Source organism: Heterodontus francisci, chromosome 2 (genome assembly GCF_036365525.1).
Source record: "Heterodontus francisci isolate sHetFra1 chromosome 2, sHetFra1.hap1, whole genome shotgun sequence".
Classification (NCBI taxonomy): Eukaryota; Metazoa; Chordata; class Chondrichthyes; order Heterodontiformes; family Heterodontidae; genus Heterodontus; species Heterodontus francisci.
Genome location: NC_090372.1, coordinates 165,603,019 through 165,623,658, shown reverse-complemented (window position 1 = coordinate 165,623,658; position 20,640 = coordinate 165,603,019). Strand labels below are relative to the sequence as shown.

Below are 20,640 nucleotides of genomic sequence, written 5' to 3'. Positions count from 1 at the left end.
GGGGTAGCTGGACAGATGAGAGTAACTGATGCAAAATAAACCAACACCAAGTCATTATTTTTTTTTTTAAAAGATGCAACTCTTCCAGTTAAGCTAGATCACAGAATTGTTACAGCACAGAAGGAGGCCTTTTGGTCTATCATGTCTGCACCAGTTCTTCGAATGAGCAATTCATTTAGTGCCATTCCCCTGCCTTCTCCCCTTAACCCTGCACATTCTTCCTTTTCAGATAACTAATTCCCTTTTGAATGCCTTGACTGAACCTGCCTCCACCACACACGCTGGCAGTGCATTCTAGATCCTAACCACTTGCTGCACGAAAAAGTTTTTCCTCATGTCGCCATTGCTTCCTTTGCCAAATAGCTTAAGTGTGTGCCCTCTCACAAATGGGAACAGTTTTTCCCTATCTACTCTGTCCAGACCTTTCATGATTTTGAATACCTCTGTCAAATCTCCTCTCAGCTTTCTCTTCTCCAAGAAAAACAGTCCCAACTTCTTCAATCTATCTTCATAAATGAAGTTCCTCATCCCTGAAACCATTCTCATGAATCTTTTCTGTACTCTCTCCAATGCCTTCACATATTTCCTAAAGTGCAGCACCCAGAGCTCGATGCAATACTCCAGCTGAGGCCAAACCACTGTTTCATACAAGTTTAACATAACCTCCTTGCTCTTGTACTCTATGCCTCTATTAATAAAGCCCAGGGATTGTATGCTTTATTGACCTCTCTCAACCTGTCCTAACACCTTCAATGACTTATGCACATATACACCCAGGTTCCTCTGCTCCTGCACCCCTTTTAGAGTTGTATTCTTAATTTTATATTATCTCTCCATGTTCTTCCTACCAAAACGAATCACTTCACACTTGTCCACATTGAATTTCATCTGCCACTTGTCCATCCATTCGACCAACTTGACTGTCCTTTTGAAGTCCTACACTATCCTCCTCAAAGTTCACAATGCTTCCAAGTTTCATATCATCTGCAAATTTTGAAACTGTGCCCTGTTCACCAAGGTCTGGGTTATTAATATATTTCAGGAAGAGCAAGAGTCCAACACTGACCCTTGGGGAAGTCCACTACAAACCTTCCTCCAGTCCGAAAAATATCCATTAACCACCACACTCTGTTTCCTATCACTCAGCCAATTTTGTATCCAGGTTGCTACTGTCCCTTTTATTCCACGAGCTATAACTTTGCTCATAAGTCTGTTGTGTGGCAATGTACCAATTGCCTTTTAGGAGTCCATGTACTCAAAAATCTCCAGCAAATTAATTGAACACTATTTTCCCTTGAGAAATCGGTGATGGATTTCCTTATAAACCCGCATTTGACCAAGCGACTATTAATTTTGTCCAGAATAACTGTTTCTGGAAATTTCCCCACCAACGAAGTTAAACTGACTGGCCTGTAGTTGCTGGGCTTATCTTTACACCCTTTTTTGAACAAGGGTGTAATATTTGCAATTCTCAGTCCTCTGGCACCACCTACGGGTCTAAAGACGACTGGAAAATTATGGCCAGTGCCTCCACAATTTTCACTCTCACTTCCTCAGTATCTTTGGATGCATCTCATCCAGTCCTAGTGCCTTATTAACATTAAGTACAGACAGCCTTTTCAATTTTAAATCCTTCTAGAGTATTAATTACCTCCTCTTTCACCATGACCTGGGTTGCATCTTCTTCCTTGGTAGAGAGAGATGCAAAGTATTCATTTCAAAGCTCAGCTATGCCTCCTGCCTCCATGTGTAAATCCCCTTTTTGGTCTCTAATTGGCTCCACTCCTCCTTTTACCACCCTTTTACTATTTATATGCCCGTAGAAGACTTTGGTATTCCCTTTTATGTTAGCTGCCAATCTCTTTTCATACTCTCTCTTTGCTTCTCTTATTTGCTTTTTCACTTCCCCTTTGAACCTTCTTTATTCAGCCAGTTCTCCATTGTATTATCCAACAGACATCTGTCATAAGCACAGGTCTTTCATAATCTAGGGAGCTCTGAATTTGTTTGCCCTACTTTTCCCTTTTGTGGGAATATGCCTCAACTGTGCCCGAACTATCACTTCTTGGAAGGTAGCCCATTGTTCAGGTACAATTTTTCCTGCCAACCTTTGATTCCAATTTATCTGGCTCAGATCCATTCTTATTTTATTGAAGTTCGCTCGCCCCCAGTTACTCATTCTGGATTAGGAACAAAGGAGCAAGAGTAGGCCATTCAGCCCATCAAGCCTACCCTGCCATTTAATACAATCAATACTGATCTTCCACTTCAATGCCTTTTTCCCACACTATCCTCATATCCCCTTATGTCATTTATATTTAGAAATTTGTCAATCACTGCTTTAAACATACTCAATGACGGAGCTTCCACAGCCCGCTGGGGTGGAGAATTCCAAACATTCACAACCCTCTCAGTAAAGAAATTTCTCATCTCTTTCTTAAGTGGCTGCCCCCTTATTTTGAAATTGTGCCCTCAGGTTTTACACTCCCCAACCAGGGGAAACATCTTACCTGCGTCTACCCTGTCTATCCCTTTAATTATTTTGTAGGTTTTAATGAGATCACCTCGCATTCTTCGAAACTCTCGAGAATACAGGCCCAGTTTCCCCAATCTCTCTTCGTAGGACAGTTCGGCTATCCTGGGAACAAGTCTGGTGAACCTTCGCTGCAGTCCCTCTATGGAAATAATATCCTTCCAAAGGTAAGGGGGCCAAAACTGCACACAGTACTCCCGGTGTGGTCTAATCAACCTCCCATACAATTGAAGCAAGACTTCACTACTCCTGTACTCAAATCCTTTTGCAATAAAGGCCAACATACCATTAGCCTTCCTAATTGTTTGCTGAAGCTGGTTAGCTTTCAGTAACTTATTGGTAAGGACATCTAGGTCCCTTTGCACATCTACACTTTCTAATCTCTTACCATTTAAAAGATAGCCTGCACATCTGTTCCTCCTACCAAAGTGGATAACTTCATTTTTCACATTATAGTCCATCTTCCACATTCTTGTCCACACCCCCTTGAAGCCACTTTGCATCTTCTTCACAACACACATTGCCAACTAGTTTTGTGTCATCTGCGAACCTGGAAATACATTTGGTCCCTACATCCAAATCATTGATATATAGTGAACAGCTGGGGCCCAAGCACTGATCCCTGCAGTACCCCACTAGTCTCGGCCTGCCAACGCGAGAATGACCCGTTTATTCATCCTTTTCCATAGCCGACCTAAGCCTTATGATACAATGACCATTGTCCTCTAAATGCTCTCTTACTGACAACTGATCCACTTGACCCACCTCATTCCCAAGAATCAGGTCTAGTAGTGCCTCCTTTTTTGTTGGACTAGAAACATACTGTAGAATTTTTTCCTGACCACAGCCTAGGAGCTCTTGTCCCTCTGTACTTTACACTGCACTCCCAATTTCTATTCGGATAATTAAAGTCCATTATAATGACTTTATAATTCTTGCACCTCTCTGTAATTTCCTTACAAATTTGTTCCCCTACCGCTTTGTAATGTCATTGCATTTTTTTTGTTCCTTATCTCTAGCCAAATAGATTCTGCCCCCTTGATCTTTCTGGGACCTTCTCTCCAGCACTGCAATGCTCTCCTTAATCAACACCACCAACCCTCCCCCTTTTCTTCCTTTCCTATCTGTCCTGAACACCGGATGATGCATGTAAGTTAACTGTGGTGCCCAACAGATTCTGGCGAAAATTGGGTTTCCTCCGCACAGAACAGCTTAAAACTCACCGACTTCCAGCAGCAAGGTTTTTCAGTTCGTCTCATAAAACAAACGGGATCTCGGAGCAACAGGAGGGGGAAAAGCGCCAGCGCTCACCGGGATAACGGCCCACCTTTACCTTGGTCACAAAAGAAGCTCCACAGTTTGGAGAAGAGGAGCCCCATGACCGTTGTTTTCCAGTCTGATCGTTCCTTACCCTGCGGGGCTCGCTGACCCGGCCCGGCTTTTCACCAGTTCCACCCTGCACCGCACCGCACCGGCAGCCGTTCTTTGTTTTAAATCTCCACTCAGCAAAAGCACCGGGGTCGACAAGTGACAGATCGACAGCGACCCTCGCCCAAGCCAGCCAGCCGGCCGGCAACTACCGCGGGACCTCCGCCTTCCGCGACAGGGAGCCGCACAAACAGTGCCGCCGGCAGCGTACCGGGGCCCGCATAGCGTCTACAGCGCTGGAACCTTCGTTCCTCCGCGGTGCCAACAGTCCGTTAGCTCAAATAAAAACAAGAAGTGCTGGAACCACTCAGCAGGTCTGGCAGCATCTGCGGAAAGACAAGCAGAGTTAACGTATCGGATCAGTGACCCTTCTTCGGAACTCTGTTAGCTCAGGCGCGCGCGCGCGCACAACCACAAACCTAGGCACACACAAACAAACACCGCTCAGTCATTCGTCCATCCCACACTGACGTAAAGACGTACTGCCCGACCCTCACCGTTGACAGCGCGAGAACGTATGACGTAAATCACAACCAGCGCTGTCGAGGGCTTGAGGAGAATGCGGCGCCGTAGCTGATCCGTTCGATCAGAATCTGCCGACGTCTGACAGGCCAGGGTGGGAGGAATGATGTCATTTGATTGACACCTGACTGGATGGGGTCAAGGGGTGAGGATTTCTCGCGTTTACCAATTAGAGGAGGCAGTGGGCGGGGCTGAGGCTGATGCTGCTGGACGGTGTGAGGTGAGAGCCCGAAGAAGGGTCACTGACCCGAAACGTTAACTTTGCTTCTCTTTCCACAGATGCTGCCAGACCTGCTGAGTGAATCCAGCATTTCTTGTTTTTGTTTCAGATTTCCAGCATCCGCAGTATTTTGCTTTTATTATAGTGAGGTGAGAGCTGTCGGGTGACAGTACTGGGAGTGGGTTGATACAAATGTTTACCGGGGGGGGCGTTCAGAGAAAGCCGCTGGGCCCTGCTCCATAGGAACTCGTGTAGGCTCTGACTTCAAGTCATGGGGTCGGATCAAACCACCTGGAAACCCACAGCTGACAGGCGGGAGGGAGGGGGCTAACATCGAATAGAATGAAACTGATTGGGAAGAGGGATTGGAGGGAGAGATTTTTATTTTTGTCTACCTTGGAAGTTTTTAAATATGGGGTTGGTTTTAGTGAATGATTCTTAGGGTCTGGCAGTGACAGGGGGGCCCATGCTGGGAGCATTGGAGGTGTAGAGTGCCAGCATTGGAGAGAAGGCAAGGATCTGGAGATTGGAGGATTTCTTTGAACAAGGGGGAGGTCTAGGATAGGAGGAATGTGAACCTGTTGTTTGGGAGCAGAAGTATGAAGGTGGCTGGGAGCATTGGAGAGAGTTACTGGGGTCTATTAGCATTTGGGTGGTAAGCGAACAGCTTTGCAGGGATGGGGGTGGTGAACAGAGAACGTATGTATTTCAGAGGGGATGGGGGCAATGGGATACTGGGAATAAGTCCTGGAGTCTGGCAGCATTTAAGTGGATGTGAGCTCTGGATAATGTGGTCTAACACACCCCTGGCCAACAACAATTTATATTTATGTTGCACCTTTAACATAAGGTGTATTCACAGGAGCGTTATCAAACAAAATTTGACACTGTAGGACATTAGGTGATAATTAGGGCAGATGGCCAAAAGCTTGGTCAAAGAGGTAGGTTTTAAGGAGCTTTTCAAAGGAGGAAAGCAAGGGAGTGAGACAGGGGGGTTTAGGGAGGAAATTCCAGAGCTTAGGGCTTAGCCAGTTGAAGGAATGCTACCAATGGTGGAAGGATTAAAATCAGGGATGCTGAAGAGACCGTAATTAGACGAGCGCAGATATCTTGGAGGGTTGTAGAGCTTGTGGAGATTACAGAGATAGGGAGGGGTCAGGGCATGGAAGGATTTGAAAACAAGGATGAGAATTTTAATAATGAGGCATTATTTAACCAGGAGCCAGTGTAGGCCAATGAGCACAAGAGTGATGGGTGAATGGCATTTGGTGCAACTTGGAGCGTGGGCAGCAGAGTTTTGAATAACCTCAAGTTTACAAAGAATAAAATGTAAGAGGCTAGCCAGGAGTGCATCAGAATAATCAGGTCACGAGGTAACAAAGGCATGGATGAGGGTTTGAGGAGCAGAAGAACTGAGGCAGGAGCGCAGATGTGAGATGTTCCAGAGGTGGAAATAGGCAGTCTTAGAGACGGCATGGATATGTAGTTGGAAACTCATCTCGGGGATCAGATATGACCCTGAGGTTGAGAACAGTCTGGTTCAGTCTCAGACAGTTGCCAGGGAACAGGATGGAATCGGTGGCGAGGGAGCAGAGTTTGGGGGTGGGGGGGCGGGGGCAAGGAACCTAAGACAATGACTTCAGTCTTCCTAACATTTAATTGAAGGAAATTTCTGCTCATCCACTACTGGATGTTGGATAAGCAGTCTAATAACTTAGTGATAGTGGAAGGATTGAGAGGTGGTGGTGAGTTAGAGCCGGGTATCATCAGGGTATATGTGGAAAAGTGTTTTCAATGATGTTGTCGAGGGGCAGCACGTAGATGAGAAATAAGCGGTTAATGATAGATCCTTGGGAACATCAGCGGTAACAGTGCGGAAATGACAAGAAGCCTTTGATGACAGTTCTCTGTCTGCTTCTCTGGAAGTTCCTCCCAGTCAAGTGGAAAAAGCACAGCACTGTCTAGAAATCATCTGGAACCTGTGTGACCAAGGCAAGCAATCAGATTGAAGAACTGTTAATAAGCAGCACAGAGTCTCAACAAGAAAGTGTCAGAACATTTATTTCAATGTCAAATCAGATCAGGTACAGAAAGTGAAAAAGAGAGGAAAAGAAAGATTGGATTAAGAGAGGTAAAAGAGACAAAGAAATTTTAACTCTCCAATAATAATTAACATCTAAAGGAATGAGGCTCCATACTTCTAAAAGTAAATTTTCAGTGCCAGAGACCTTGTTTGGCAGTAATTAAGATTTGTCATGTCTTTTAGTTTAGAGATACAGCACTGAAACAGGCCCTTCGGCCCACCGAGTCTGCGTCGACCATCAACCACCCATTTATACTAATCCTACGCTAATCCCATATTCCTACCACATCCCCACCTGTCCCTATATATTTCCCTACCACCTACCTATACTAGGGGCAATTTATAATGGCCAATTAACCTATCAACCTGCAAGTCTTTGGCATGTGGGAGGAAACCGGAGCACCCGGAGGAAACCCACGCAGACACAGGGAGAACTTGCAAACTCCGCACAGGCAGTACCCAGAATCGAACCCGGGTCCCTGGAGCTGTGAGGCTGCGGTGCTAACCACTGCGCCACTGTGCCGCCCTAAGAGGCTACTTACGCTGGAATGTACAAGCCCTTTTTCTGGTGAATTTATGATGTATCTATCAGCTAAGTAAAGCAACTTCACATATTTCAATACGAGCCTTTTGGTGAGATACTGGTATTGCGCAGCATCTGGAGGGACACAGGATCTTGGACAGCAGCTTCCTGATTTAAGCATTTAACTATGCATCTGCGGTCACTGGAAATTGCTGTCAGGTTTGTGCATTAATAACAGTAAACACTGTAAGCATGACTAACTACTACCACAAAATCTAGTCTATTATTTATACCACAGTACTGAGGGAGAGTAGAGGCATAAATTGTGAGGTAATGATAATTGAGCGAATCACTGTACACTAGGGAGGTACCGATAAATTTGAAACAGTCTAAAGTGGTGCCCATATTCAAAAAAGGGAGAGAAAGTAAACTGGAGCAGCTACAGATCCATCAGTATAACTTCCGTTCTGTATAAAAATAGTGGAGTGGATTATCAGGAGTAAACTTGAGATTGTCTATACAATAATCTAGTAAACAGTCAGGGTGAATTCAAAAGGGGAAGATCCTGCTAACAACCCTGTTTAACTGAAAAACCCTACGATGTGGTGTACCTAGATTTCCAAAACGCATTTGAGAAAGGAAAAGACTATTAGTTACGCACAAAGCTGTAGGGATCCAGGGTAAACCTTGGGAAGGAATCTGAAATTGGCTGAAGGATAGAAGACGAGTATTTGTTGGAGGAATTATGTCAGATTGGGAAAGCAGGTGTCGGGTAAAGAATTAGGTATTTTGCCACAGAGCTTGAGGGGCCATTGCTTTTTTAAATTTACATAATGAATTGGATTCAGAAACTCAAATGGAAAATGGCAAAATTTACAGGTACTAAATGTGAATCAGGAGGCAGTGGAATCAGGAGGCAACTCAGAAGTTACTTCATGAGTTGGATAAAATATGTATGTCGGCAGAGCCAATGGCGAATGAAATTTAATGCAGATGTGTAAAGTATTGCACATTGGAAGAAAAAAGAAAATAAAGCATACATTAAGCTCATCATGTCCAACTAATGTAGTGCAGCAATCAAAGCCAATAGAACCTAGAACTCCATAATTAAAATGGTACAATACAAGTCAGAGTATGTCATGACCAAACAGTAACTGCCCTGATCAAATCATGTCTTGATACTACATGTGGTTCTGATCACCAAGGAGAAATTTCAGCACTAAAAGCAGTGTAGAGAAAAGTTATGAGGCTGAACTCTGATGTCAACGGCCTGAGTTATGAGGAAAAATTGGAGAAACTTGTGCTTTTCAGCCTGTAAAGGAGGTGTCTGAGAGGTGATCTTACACCTTTGTATCCTTTAAAAATATTGTTTTGCATCTCTCATGCGACAGATGTCTATGCTGTCATATTGATCTTACTGTTCTGCTAGTAAATCTCCTTTGATGTTCCTCATGTTTCTGTGCTGTGCCATGTTTCCCTATGTTACACCAGTGACTAGAGTTCAGAAGAACTTCATTGACTGTAAAGCACTTTGGGGCATCCTGAAGATGTGAAAGCCACTATATATACAAAGTTCCTTTGTGATTTTTCTGGAATGACATATTAATAAAATAGGAAATCTGATTTACTGACATAAGAACTTCTTAACTCTGATTCACTTGTAGAAATTTCTTAGAAAGGGGAGCAGCCATCATATTCTTCCAAAACACTTTTTAAAATAAATTAGCTGAGCCTGTTGACTACACCCAGGACAAAAATACAATTTGTAACATAGTTATTAAAATAAATTGCAAACAAAATGTAATAATGCATAAAATTGGTCAACTCCTATCAGAAAATCAACTATTTAGTTTTGCAAAAGTATATCCTCTTGTGGGCTTGGGGCTCAAGTTTCTTCAAGCTATTATAAGACGCAGCTGGCCCGCCCAACCTGAGCACATCCTCTGTCTGGTTATTCTCCCCACCACCATTCACCCGCTTCCCTGAATCATTCAGCCCAAACTTAGCTGCCTCACACTACAAATTCATCCTCAGCTTTCAGGCAGCACAATGCATCATTTCCAGGCAGTGAGCCTGACTCTAGATCTGATGCCAGATTTTTACATTATTTGAACTTCAATATTGTATTTGTGTAGAACAATAAATATACATTTAGAGCAATGCAAATTTCCTCTGCTTTGCTTCTGGTTTCATTGAAATATGACATTGATGAGTTGTAATCTTGGTTTATTGCCTGTTGATTTTCACTTCTAGCTAATCCCTTGCACACACTTGAATTATATGCTAATACATTTTTTGCACTTCTATAGACTCTGAATACTAAGTTATCTGATTACACTTTTCATTATGTATTCCCACTTTTTACTATTTTTCACCTGTGCTGCTGCTCTAACTTTCCGTAAATTAAGGCAAGAACTTCCTCCTTGTCAACTTTTCAGAATGAAAATTCTACTTTTTAAAATTCATTCATGGGATGTGAGCGTCACTGGCAAGGCCAGCATTTATTGCCTGTCCCTAATTGCCCTTGAGTAGGTGGTGGTGAGCCACCTTCTTGAATTACTGCAGTCCATGTGGTGTAGGTACGGCCACAGTGCTGTCAGGGAGGGAATTCCAGGATTTTGACCCAGCAACAGTGAAGGAGCAGCAATGTCATTCGAAATAAGGATGATGTGTGACTTGGTGGGCGACTTACTGGTGGTAGTGTTCCCATGTGTCTGCTGGCCTTGTTCTTCCAGGTGATAGAAGTTGCGGGTTTGGAGGGTACTTTTGAGGGAGCCTTGGTGAATTGCTGCAGTGCATTTTGTGGATGGTACACACTGCTGCCACTGTGTTCAGGTGGTGGAGATGGGGTGAACATTTCAGGTGATGGATGGGGTGCTTTGTCCTGGATGGTGTCAAATTTCTTGTGTGTTGTTGGAGCTGCACCCATCCAAGGCAAGTGGAGAGTATTTTCATCACATTCCAGATTTGAGTCTTGTAGATGGGGAGTCGGGAATTGAGTTATTCAACTTAGAATTCCCAGCCACTGACCTGCTGTTGTAGCCACAGTATTTATATGGCTGATTCTTGTCAATGATAAACCCCAGGATGTTGATGGTGGGTGATTCAGCGATGGTAATACTGATAAAAGTCAAGAGGAGATGGTTAGAATCTCTCTTGTTGGAGATGGTCATTGCCTGGTCCTTGTGTGGCACAATCCTGAATGTTGTTCAGAATGTTGAATGTCATAGAGTTATATAGCACAGAAACAGACCCTTCGGCCCATCGTGTCTGTGCCGGCCATCAAGCACCTATCTATTCTAATCCTATTAATCATAAAATGATTCAAACATAACATGGGGTGGCACAGTGGCGCAGTGGTTAGCACCGCAGCCTCACAGCTCCAGCGACCCGGGTTCAATTCTGGGTGCTGCCTGTGTGGAGTTTGCAAGTTCTCCCTGTGTCTGCGTGGATTTCCTCCGGGTGCTCCGGTTTCCTCCCACAGCCAAAAGACTTGCAGGTTGATAGGTAAATTGGCCATTATAAATTGCCCCTAGCATAGGTAGGTGGTAGGGGAATATAGGGACAGGTGAGGATGTGGTAGAAATATGGGATTAGTGTCGGATTAGTATAAATGGGTGGTTAATGGTCGGCACAGACTCGGTGGGCCGAAGGGCCTGTTTCAGTGCTGTATCTCTAAATCTAAAATCTAAAAAATCTATTTTCCAGCACTTGACCCATAGTTTTGTATGCTATGGCATTTCAAGAGCTCATCTAAATACTTCTTCAATGTTGTGAGTGTTCCTGCCTCTACCACCCCTTCAGGCAGTGTGTTCTAGATTCCAACCACCCTCTGGGTGAATATATTTTTCCTCAAATCCCCTCTAAAACTCCAGCCCCTTACCTTAAATCTATGCCCCCTGGTTATTGACCCCTCCGCTAAGGGAAAACGTTTCTTCCTATCTATCCTATCAATGCCCCTCATAATTTTGTATACCTCAATCAGGTCCCCCCTCAGCCTTCTCTGCTCTAAGAAAAACAACCCTCGCCTATCCAGTCTCTCTTCATAGCTGAAATGCTCCAGCCCAGACAACATCCTGGAGGATCTCCTCTGCATCCTCTCCAGTGCAATCACATCTTTCCTATAATGTGGTGACCAGAACTGTACACAGTACTCCAGCTGTGGCCAAACTATCATTTTATACAGTTCAATCATTACCTCCCTGCTCTTATATTCTGTGCCTCGGCTAATAAAGACAAGTATCCCATATGCCTTCCTAACCACCTTATCCACCTGTGCTGCTGTCTTCAGTGATCTATGGATAAGTACACCAAGGTCCCTGTGACCCTCTGTACTTCCTAGGGTCCTACCATCCATTGTTAGATTAGATTAGATTAGATTAGAGATACAGCACTGAAACAGGCCCTTCGGCCCACCGAGTCTGTGCCGACCATCAACACCCCATTTATACTAATCCTACGCTAATCCCATATTCCTACCAAACATCCCCACCTGTCCCTATACTTCCCTACCACCTACCTATACTAGTGACAATTTATAATGGTCAATGTACCTATCAACCTGCAAGTCTTTTGGCTTGTGGGAGGAAACCGGAGCACCCGGAGAAAACCCACGCAGACACAGGGAGAACTTGCAAACTCCACACAGGCAGTACCCAGAATCGAACCCGGGTCCCTGGAGCTGTGAGGCTGCAGTGCTAACCACTGCGCCACTGTGACGCCCTTTGTATATTCCTTTGCCTCGTTAGTCCTCCCAAAATGCATCACCTCACACTTCTCAGGAATAAATTCCATTTGCCACAGCTCCACCCATCTTAACAGCCCATTTATATTGTCCTGTAATCTAAGGCTTTCCTCCTCACTATTTACGACACCATCAATTTTTGTGTCGTCTGCAAACTTACTGATCATACCTCCTAATTTCATGTACCGATCCCTGCGGTACCCCACTGGTCACAGGCTTCCACTCGCAAAAACAACCCTCAACCATCACCCTCTGCCTCCTGCCACTAAGCCAATTTTAGATCCAATTTGCCAAATTGCCCTGGATCCCATGGGCTCTTACCTTCTTAACCAATCTCCTATGCGTGATCTTATCAAAAGCCTTACTGAAGTCCATGTAGACTACATCAACTGCTTTACCCTCATCTACACATCTAATCACCTCCTCGAAAAATTCAATCAAGTTTGTGAGACAAGATCTCCCCCTGACAAAGCCATGCTGACTATCCCTGCCTCGCCAAGTGGAACTTAATCCTGTCCCTCAGAATTTGTTCCAATAGTTTCCCAACCACTGATGTTAGACTCACTGGTCTGTAATTACCTGATTTATCCCTGCTACACTTCATTGAATAATGGTACCACATTCACTGTCCTCCAGTCCTCTGGTACCTCTCCTGTGGCCAGAGAGGATTTGAAAATTTGTGTCAGAGCCCCTGCTATATCCTCCCTTGCCTCACATAACAGCTTGTGAGCACGGAGAAGTTGCGAATGGGGTTGAACACTGCAATCACCAGAGAACACCCCCACTTCTGATGTTGGGAAGGCCATTGATGAATCAGCTAAAGATGGTTGGGCCTAGGACACTGCCCTGCGGAACAGCTGAAGCAATGTCCTGGGGCTTGGATAATTGTCCTTCAACAACCACAACCATCTTCCTTTGTGCTAGGTATGACTCCAACCAGTGGAGAGTTTTTCCTGATTCTCATTGACTTCAATTTTGCAAGGGCTCCTTGATACCACAATTGGTCAAATGCTGCCTGGATATCAAAGGCATTCACTCTCACCTCCCCTCTGGATTTCAGCTGTATGAGCAATCATTTATCACCTGTTAACCCCTCACCATTGTCTTTGGGTTCAGTCTGTCAATGACTAGATTCCAGTTGAGCCACCCAAACACATCCATAAATATGACAGGTCACAGACCTGAAACGTTAACTCTGTTACTCTCTCCACAGATGCTGCCGGATCTGCTGAGTATTTCCAGCACCTTCTGTTTATATTCCATAAATATTGATCTGTGTGACCAATCTTCTCATTCGACACATTAACATAAGAACATAAGAAATAGGAGCAGGAGTAGGCCATCCAGCCTGTTGAACCTGCTCCGCTATTCAATATGATCATGGCTGATTTTGGACTTCAACTTCACTTTCCCGCCCGTTCCCCATATCCCTTGATTCCCTGAGAGACCAAAAAATCTGGCAATCCCAGCCTTAAATATACTCAATGATGGAGCATCCACTACCCTCTAGGATAGAAAAATCTGAAGATTCACAACCCTTTGAGTGAAGAAATTTCTTATCATCTCAGTCTTAAATGATCATTCCCTTATCCTGAGACTGTGTCCCCGTGTTTTAGATTCCCCAGCCAGCGGAAACAACCTGTCAGTGTCCACCTGTCAAGCCCCTTCTGAATCTTGTAAGTTTCAATGAAATCACCTCTCATTCTTCTAAACTCCAGAGAATATAGACCCAATTTACTCAGCCTCTCATCATTGGATAATTATTGGTTATTAAAGGAATTAAGGGATACGGTGGGAGCGCGGGTAAGTGGATCTGAGTCCACGAAAAGATCAGCCATGATCTTATTGAATGGCGGAGCAGGCTCGAGGGGCCGGACGGCCTACTCCTGCTCCTAGTTCTTATGATCTTATAACCCTCTCATCCCAGGGACCAATCTTGTGAACCATTGGTGTACTGCCTCCAATGCAAATATATCCTTCCTTAAATATGGAGATCAAAACTGCACAGAGTATTCCAGGTGTGGTCTCACCAAAGTCCTGTATAATTGTAGCAAGACTTCCTTATTCTTGTACTCCAATCTCTTTGCAATAAAGGCCAATATGCCATTTGCCTTTCAAATTGCTTGCTGTACCTGTATGCTAACTTTCTATGTTCCTTGTACAAGCACACCCAACGCTCTCTGAAGAGCAATATTTACAAGTTTCACACCTTTTAAAAAATATTCTGCTTTTCTATTCTTAGAACCAAAATGAATAATCTTACACTTCCACAATATACTCCATCTGCCACCTTGTTGCTCACTCACTTAACCTGTCTATATCTCTTTGCAGCCTCTCCTGTGTCCTTGCATTTCCACCTATCTTTGCATCATCAGCAAACTTAGATACAACACTTTCTCTCTCTTCATCTGAGCTAATAATATAGATTGTAAATAGCTGAGGCCTCAGCACTGACCCTTATGGCACTCCAGTAGTCACAGCCTGCCAACCTGAAAGTGCCCCATATATGCCTACTTTTTGCTTCCTGTCCGTTAACCAACCCTTTATCCATGCTAATATATTACGCCCAACTCCATGAGCCCTTATCTTGTCTATTAACCTTTTGTGTGGCACCTTATCAGATGCCTTTTGGAAATCCAGGTATACTATATCTACTGGTTCCCTTTTATCTACCCTACCAGTTACATCCTCAAAAACAAACTAATAAAGTTGTCAAACACGATTTTCCTTTCGTAAGACCATGTACATTTAATCAACAATAAAAACCAGATGTACGTTAAGACTTTGGCATCTCTGACTTACGCCAGTGTCTTTTTAGTGTCAACATGTAAAATGGCACCACCATACTAGGGTACTAACAGCGTGCGGTGAAATTAACCCTTTATTCCCAAAATTGCTAGAGATTTTTGTGCAGATATGACCTGTTCTGTTTGTCACTTTATTTCAGTGAACCTTGGGTTGTGAGATTACTGAATAAAGAAAAATGCTGTCTGTATTCCCCAAAATTTCTCTGAAGCCAGAGGTGGAGGCATATCTCCAAAGTGTTTTTAAAAATAAAGAGGTAATGATTTATTCAAGTTAAAGTGGTATTTCAAAAAAGTAAATAAAGAAAAACTATTAGGAAATGTGAATTAATAAAGTGTTCGGACTCAGTGGCACTGGTAACTATGCAAATGTTTAGACAGTAGCGATTGCCAAAGTTCTCAGAAATACAAAGACAATTAACAAATTGAAATCAAAGTATTCAGAATCATTTCTATGAAATAATTTTCAATCTTAACTTCATTCCTAGATTTCTTTAATCAAAGGCTATTTCAGAAACAAAACTAAAGAAAAGTAAAGCATGGTTGGATTTTTTGCTGCTGAGGAGTACTTACTTTCTATTCATTGAATATGGCCTTTCTCTAAACATTATGAATTTAATGGTATGGAGACTTTTATTTATGGCCCATAATTTGTGATCAGAAACAAAGTGACGGCGATTGCCACTGATCTCACAGAAAGCAACAATGAGAGATCTAATGATCTCTGTGGCGAGAACTTTACATCTCTCGACGTGCAGTGGATTGTAGCATTGTTTAATGAGGCTTCCCAAAACCGAGCTGCACGGATGTCATCAGGCTGTCTAAGCAGCCGATCACTGAAGAATTTTCGTAGACAGCAAACCAGGAAATGAAAAGCACTAATAATCAAATCATTTCTTAAAAATTTCACCGAGTGAAATAAAAATTGGGACATACGTATGGGGTTAAGGTATAAGCTGAAATATCATGAACAAACTGTACAAAAAATAATTACTTTAATCATAATGGAAACATTTAACAACATTCCACATTTTTTCAGGGCCAAATTGATTGTTCAGCAGTAGTTAGTACTCAGTTCACAATTAAAAACCCAGTTACACTTAATTGAACAAGCCTGAACCTAATGGGGTTTCTAACATTATTAGAGCGGAAAAGGAAAAGTTCTTGCCAAATCAGCTAATTGCCAGCTCTGCAGGGTCTACAGCACGGCCTGTGGCAGTGCAGTGAATGACAGACTGCAGCTTCAGGATTTTCACATTTATCTGCGTTTGGGTTAAATCCTGAAGTTGCAGACAGATTCAGCGGGGTAATAATGGCGAATAATAATGACAGTCGCAATCAAAAATCTGCAAATTCTGGGCATATTAAGTTTTATAATTGCTTATTTGATGCAGCCAAAAAACATTAACTTTACTGCACTGTTTGTGTTTTTTATAACAAATAGATGTTCTATTTTTAGCTTTTGGCAACTTTGGGTTCTGAGCAGTGCGAGTTCAACTTTGAAGCCCTGTTAAGATGTTTGTCGCATCCTCCAGCTTTCACAAGCATCAGAGTCAATACTTGCATGGCCTCCACTGATCATGTTAAAAAATTGTTGACTGAAGAGATCCAGAAGGTTTGCTCTGGTTCAGTTTGTTCATATTTTAAAGATGTTAAGTTGTAATATGACTTTGCCTGGCTTACAAGGTCTTGCTGGCCTTTTAATTTATATGTGCATAATTTTTTGGGCTGAATGAAATGAATTAACTGACGAGCTGAATTTAAATCACAATGTGTGATTCAGAACAAGACCATGATTTAATATATTTAAAAGTAACCAGCAAGTTTTTTTAAGCCATTGTGAAGTTTGGCAGTGACAAAATAATTTTGTTTTTTGAAGTATCTATACCATTTTATTTTACTGTGACAAATAGTAGCATAAGCTTAGCTGGGAAGTAATTAGACTCCAAGACTGTTTGTTTTATAAAGGACTAGAATGAAATAAATTTCAGAACTTTTTTTTTAGTAATTATGTAGCTATAAATAAATCTCATCTGTAATGTCTACAAGTTTTATCAGAACTGTATACAATATTGATTTGAGGTGCACCACTGACATGTTATGTCACAGGATGTAGGACATGGGCCAGAATTTTACACCCCACCCCCCCACCAAGCCCAGGAGCAGGCTGGAGGCGGGAGATGCGAAATAAAATTGAATGGGAGGCGGGGGTGGGGTGCCATTCCCGTCGCCTGCCCGCCCCCACTGCCATTTTACCAGCAGCAGGGGAGGTGGCAAATGGCCTGCCTGCCCAGGCCAATAGAGGCCCTTAAGTGGCCAATTAATTGCCACTTAAGGGCCTCCTCCCACCGCCGCTGATATATTACCAGCGACAACCGGGCACTTGTCAGCTGAGGCCTCCTTGCGGGCCTGGAGGGGCCCCTCCTGATCAGGCACCCTGTGCTCCACAGAGGGCCACCAGCAGCACAAGCTGCCCTCGCTGGAGCAAAACCTCCTGCCTTCCTGATCGACCTCTGCCCCCTTTGCCAGGGATCAGCCGATTGTCCCAGGCGAGGCCCAAAACCCCATTTACCATTTTCGGGGCCAAGCCCGCCTCTTGCTTCTCATGCTGGGTGCAGTCCCAGCAGTGGCTACTGTTCCTGGTGGCGCTGCTGGAGGCGGGATTTCCTGCCTCTGAGGGGCAGAAGTCTCCCCCCAAGGCCAGTTAAGGGCCTGAGCCACGCAAAATTGCTGCGTGGTTTCCAGGCCCGGCAGAGGTGGCCTCGCCCCTGACTTTTAAGTCGGTGGGCGGGGCCTTCACTGCCATGCAAAATTCTGGCCATATATGCTGTCCAATTCCCTAAACAAGTCTCAGCCCATCTACATGTATTCTGATCAGTCTCACACTTTGCTAATTATGTTGGGGACTGAGAAATTACTCGCTTGTACTTCAGGAAATTGGGAAAGACTGAAAATTATCAATATAATATTTGCTCACTGGAAGTGATTACTTGCTAATACATTTTTATATTTGTCATTGATGAACTGTGTCTGCCAAAAAGTGGGTAATGTTGAAAAACTGCAAGTCAAAATTTGTTCACCATTACTTGCATATTTTAAGCGGCTAAAATAGTTGAAGAGAGAAAGAAGCGCTGTGTTTTTTGCAAAATAGTCCAACTTTTCCAGTTTTGACTTATTTACCAGCTTTCTGGGGTTTTCTCAAATTAGATACAAAGCAAAAATGCATTGGTTGCAATAAATGACAACTGGGATTAATTATTTTTATTGAATAGCTATGGCTGACAAATGATAAATATTCATTTTCGGCATGCATCTGTGTCAGTCATGAATATTGCCAGATTGAAAAGCTTGAAATTTTCCTGGAAGCAGTCTCACAGAACACCAACCATTCTGTTTTTCAGGGAGATTTTGGAAAACCTAAATATTAAATGTCTGTGTATAATGTGAAGCTTTATTTGAATGTTGTCTGCCATGAAATGAATTGAGATTTTAGTATAATGCTGCTGCTTCTACATTGGAATAGTACAGGCTGTAAACTATTACAGCTGGGTAATTTTGCAGTTAAATAACCTCCTGATCATTACATTTTCATGCATTTGCACATAAGAACTCTTTGAGCTATGAAGGTTCAAGATTATGAGCTGGTGGGCTCATTTTTGAAATTCAGGGTTGTGGGGGGCAATTTGGAGATCGTGCAATCGTACATTCCAGAAGGAGGCCATTCTGCCCATTGTGCCTATGCCGGCTCTTTGAAAGAGCTACTCAAAGTAGTCCCAATAGCCCTGTAATGTATTGAGACTGGTAAGAGAGAATAATGCAGAAGTGAAGATAAAGTAGTTCAGTCTGGACCAGTTTGGATTATTGGCTTTATTAGCTTAAACAGTTGGTTGATTACAGTGTCACTACAGTATATTTAGTGATAAACTCTTTTTTCTCATAATTAATTTGCCCAAATTATAAATCCTAAATTGAGTTCTTTAAAAGCATCTTATTTGAAGTTTTCAGAGCATAATTTGATGTTGCATTTAAGCAGCAAGAAGTAATTTCTGTTTGAGAATCCCACTGTTGTGAACTAGGCCTCATTTATATTGTGGAATTGTAGGAGCAGCATAATGTAGATTTTTAAAGTTGTAATTTTCAGTGATGTTTTTGGTACCTAAAACTCTACTGACTTCAAGATATGGACATGACTGTAAGCCAAAACAAATTACATTGTTGGCCTAGACAGATGGGTTGAGGTGATCAACATACTGAGGCCAGGAAGCTTGTTCTTCCAGCAGCAATGTCTGCATAGCCACTCGTTGCTGCCTCTTGAGACAGCTTTTTACATGGGTCTCTAAGCTCTGGAGACATCAATACCACTTAACTTTAAGGCCTGTAAGTTATATGTGGTATAAATTAATCATGAGCTCATAATTATTGGGAGAGGAAAATCAAGGAATGCAATTATAAATTAAATAGAATGCCGAAAGGAACAGAACAACCCTGTGATATTACTTTATAATTCCTTGAATGGAGACATGGAGATAGATAAAGTCAAAGAAAAGCCAGTACTATTTTGCATTTTATAAATAGGGACATACAGTACAAGAGCAGAGAGATAATGCGAAGTGGGACCAGACAATGGTCAGGCCAAGGTTAGAGAATTGTATAATATATTATATTAGATTATATTAGAGAATTGTATACAGTTTTATGTGACTGATTATAGAATTAGCATTATTTTCTCTGTCTTTAAATTTACCAAAACGATACCAGTTATAGGGAGAGACTTGAGATGCAGGAGCTCTGGAGCAGAGATGACTGAGAGGATTTTAATAGATTTTAAAATTCTGAAGATTTTTTGTAGTGCCGATTAGGAAAGACAATTTTTTCAGTTGAGAGGCCAGTGACGAGGAGCCATCATTTAAAATCATGATTAAGAGTGTGGAGAGAGGTTAGGTGAAATTTCTTTAAACCAAAAGCTATGGCAGCTTGAAATACTTTACCACAGAGAATAGTTGAGACAGAGTGCAGAGTTTTATGGGCTAAATGGCTGACTCCTATACTATAAACTGGTATGTTCTATAGTAGTTCAAATCAAGTGGAAAAATATGGAATCATTTTTTAATGCTTTTTTTTATACTAAACTGCTTCTGTTTCAGGAAGATGCAGACTAAAGTTTGGAAACATTGCAGAAAATGTTATATCCAAGCTGCTGTTATCATAAATCTGACAGATGTATTGCACTATACTGTACTTCAGAAGTAGGAAACATGCAGCAATATATGAGATGCTGTTCAATACTAAGCAATAGAGCAGAAGAAGCCAAAAGCAATGAGCAAGTTTTTAGAAGCAACAGATCCAATCTTAAAAGCATGCTGAGATTCTTTTGAAGAGGTAATTAAATTAGTGAGTGAGTGTTATTTGAGTATAATTCATTCAAATTTTCAGGAGCTTTTCAAAGTTCTACATGTATTTTTTCTAAATTATATGTATTTCTAAAAGTAAAAATGTTTTGGTGCTTTTGATGCTTGACTCTTACTAAATTACAGTATTACTTAATTTGCAGCAGTTTAAAGGATTGCCTATGAGTGATATTCCAGTATTAGAGCATCCAAAACTTCCAGATGTTCTTCTAATTCCAGTTATTGGTCCTAGGTATGCATATATTATTATGAACAGGTGATAAGTGGTGTGGGTGACTTCCACTTTTCACCTCCCAACTAACCGCAGATGGAGTTTTGTTAAATGTGGTGTGTTATTCCCTGAGTTTTCTGGGTCAAATAAACAGACAAATGACA

At 42.5% G+C, this 20,640-nt stretch overlaps 2 protein-coding genes across 10 annotated transcripts in view; one reads left to right on the top strand and one right to left on the bottom strand.

Annotated features, from left to right (window-relative positions):
• LOC137348168 (ADP-ribosylation factor-like protein 5B) overlaps window positions 1-4,396 on the bottom strand; it is a 42,783-nt gene extending 38,387 nt beyond the window's left edge. For both annotated transcript variants that reach the window (XR_010969085.1, XM_068013464.1), the window contains exon 1: window positions 3,867-4,396. Coding sequence is in view for 1 of the 2 variants with exons in the window: in XM_068013464.1 (XP_067869565.1) it covers window positions 3,867-3,912 (46 nt within the window). In the remaining variant the exon portion in view is untranslated. The remainder of the gene's footprint in view (window positions 1-3,866) is intronic.
• A 97-nt stretch (window positions 4,397-4,493) lies between these two features.
• nsun6 (NOP2/Sun RNA methyltransferase 6) overlaps window positions 4,494-20,640 on the top strand; it is a 79,021-nt gene continuing 62,874 nt past the window's right edge. For 4 of the 8 annotated variants that reach the window (XR_010969081.1, XR_010969079.1, XR_010969078.1 and 1 more), the window contains exons 1-4: window positions 4,748-4,852; window positions 15,001-15,114; window positions 16,317-16,472; window positions 20,409-20,497. Coding sequence is in view for 5 of the 8 variants with exons in the window: in XM_068013443.1 (XP_067869544.1) it covers window positions 15,037-15,114; window positions 16,317-16,472; window positions 20,409-20,497 (323 nt within the window). In the remaining 3 variants the exon portion in view is untranslated. Of the gene's footprint in view, window positions 4,704-4,747; window positions 4,853-7,278; window positions 7,529-15,000; window positions 15,115-16,316; window positions 16,473-20,049; window positions 20,237-20,408; window positions 20,498-20,640 lie in introns of those variants that run through there. The other 4 variants (XM_068013412.1, XM_068013403.1, XM_068013422.1 and 1 more) reach the window with 4 other exon arrangements.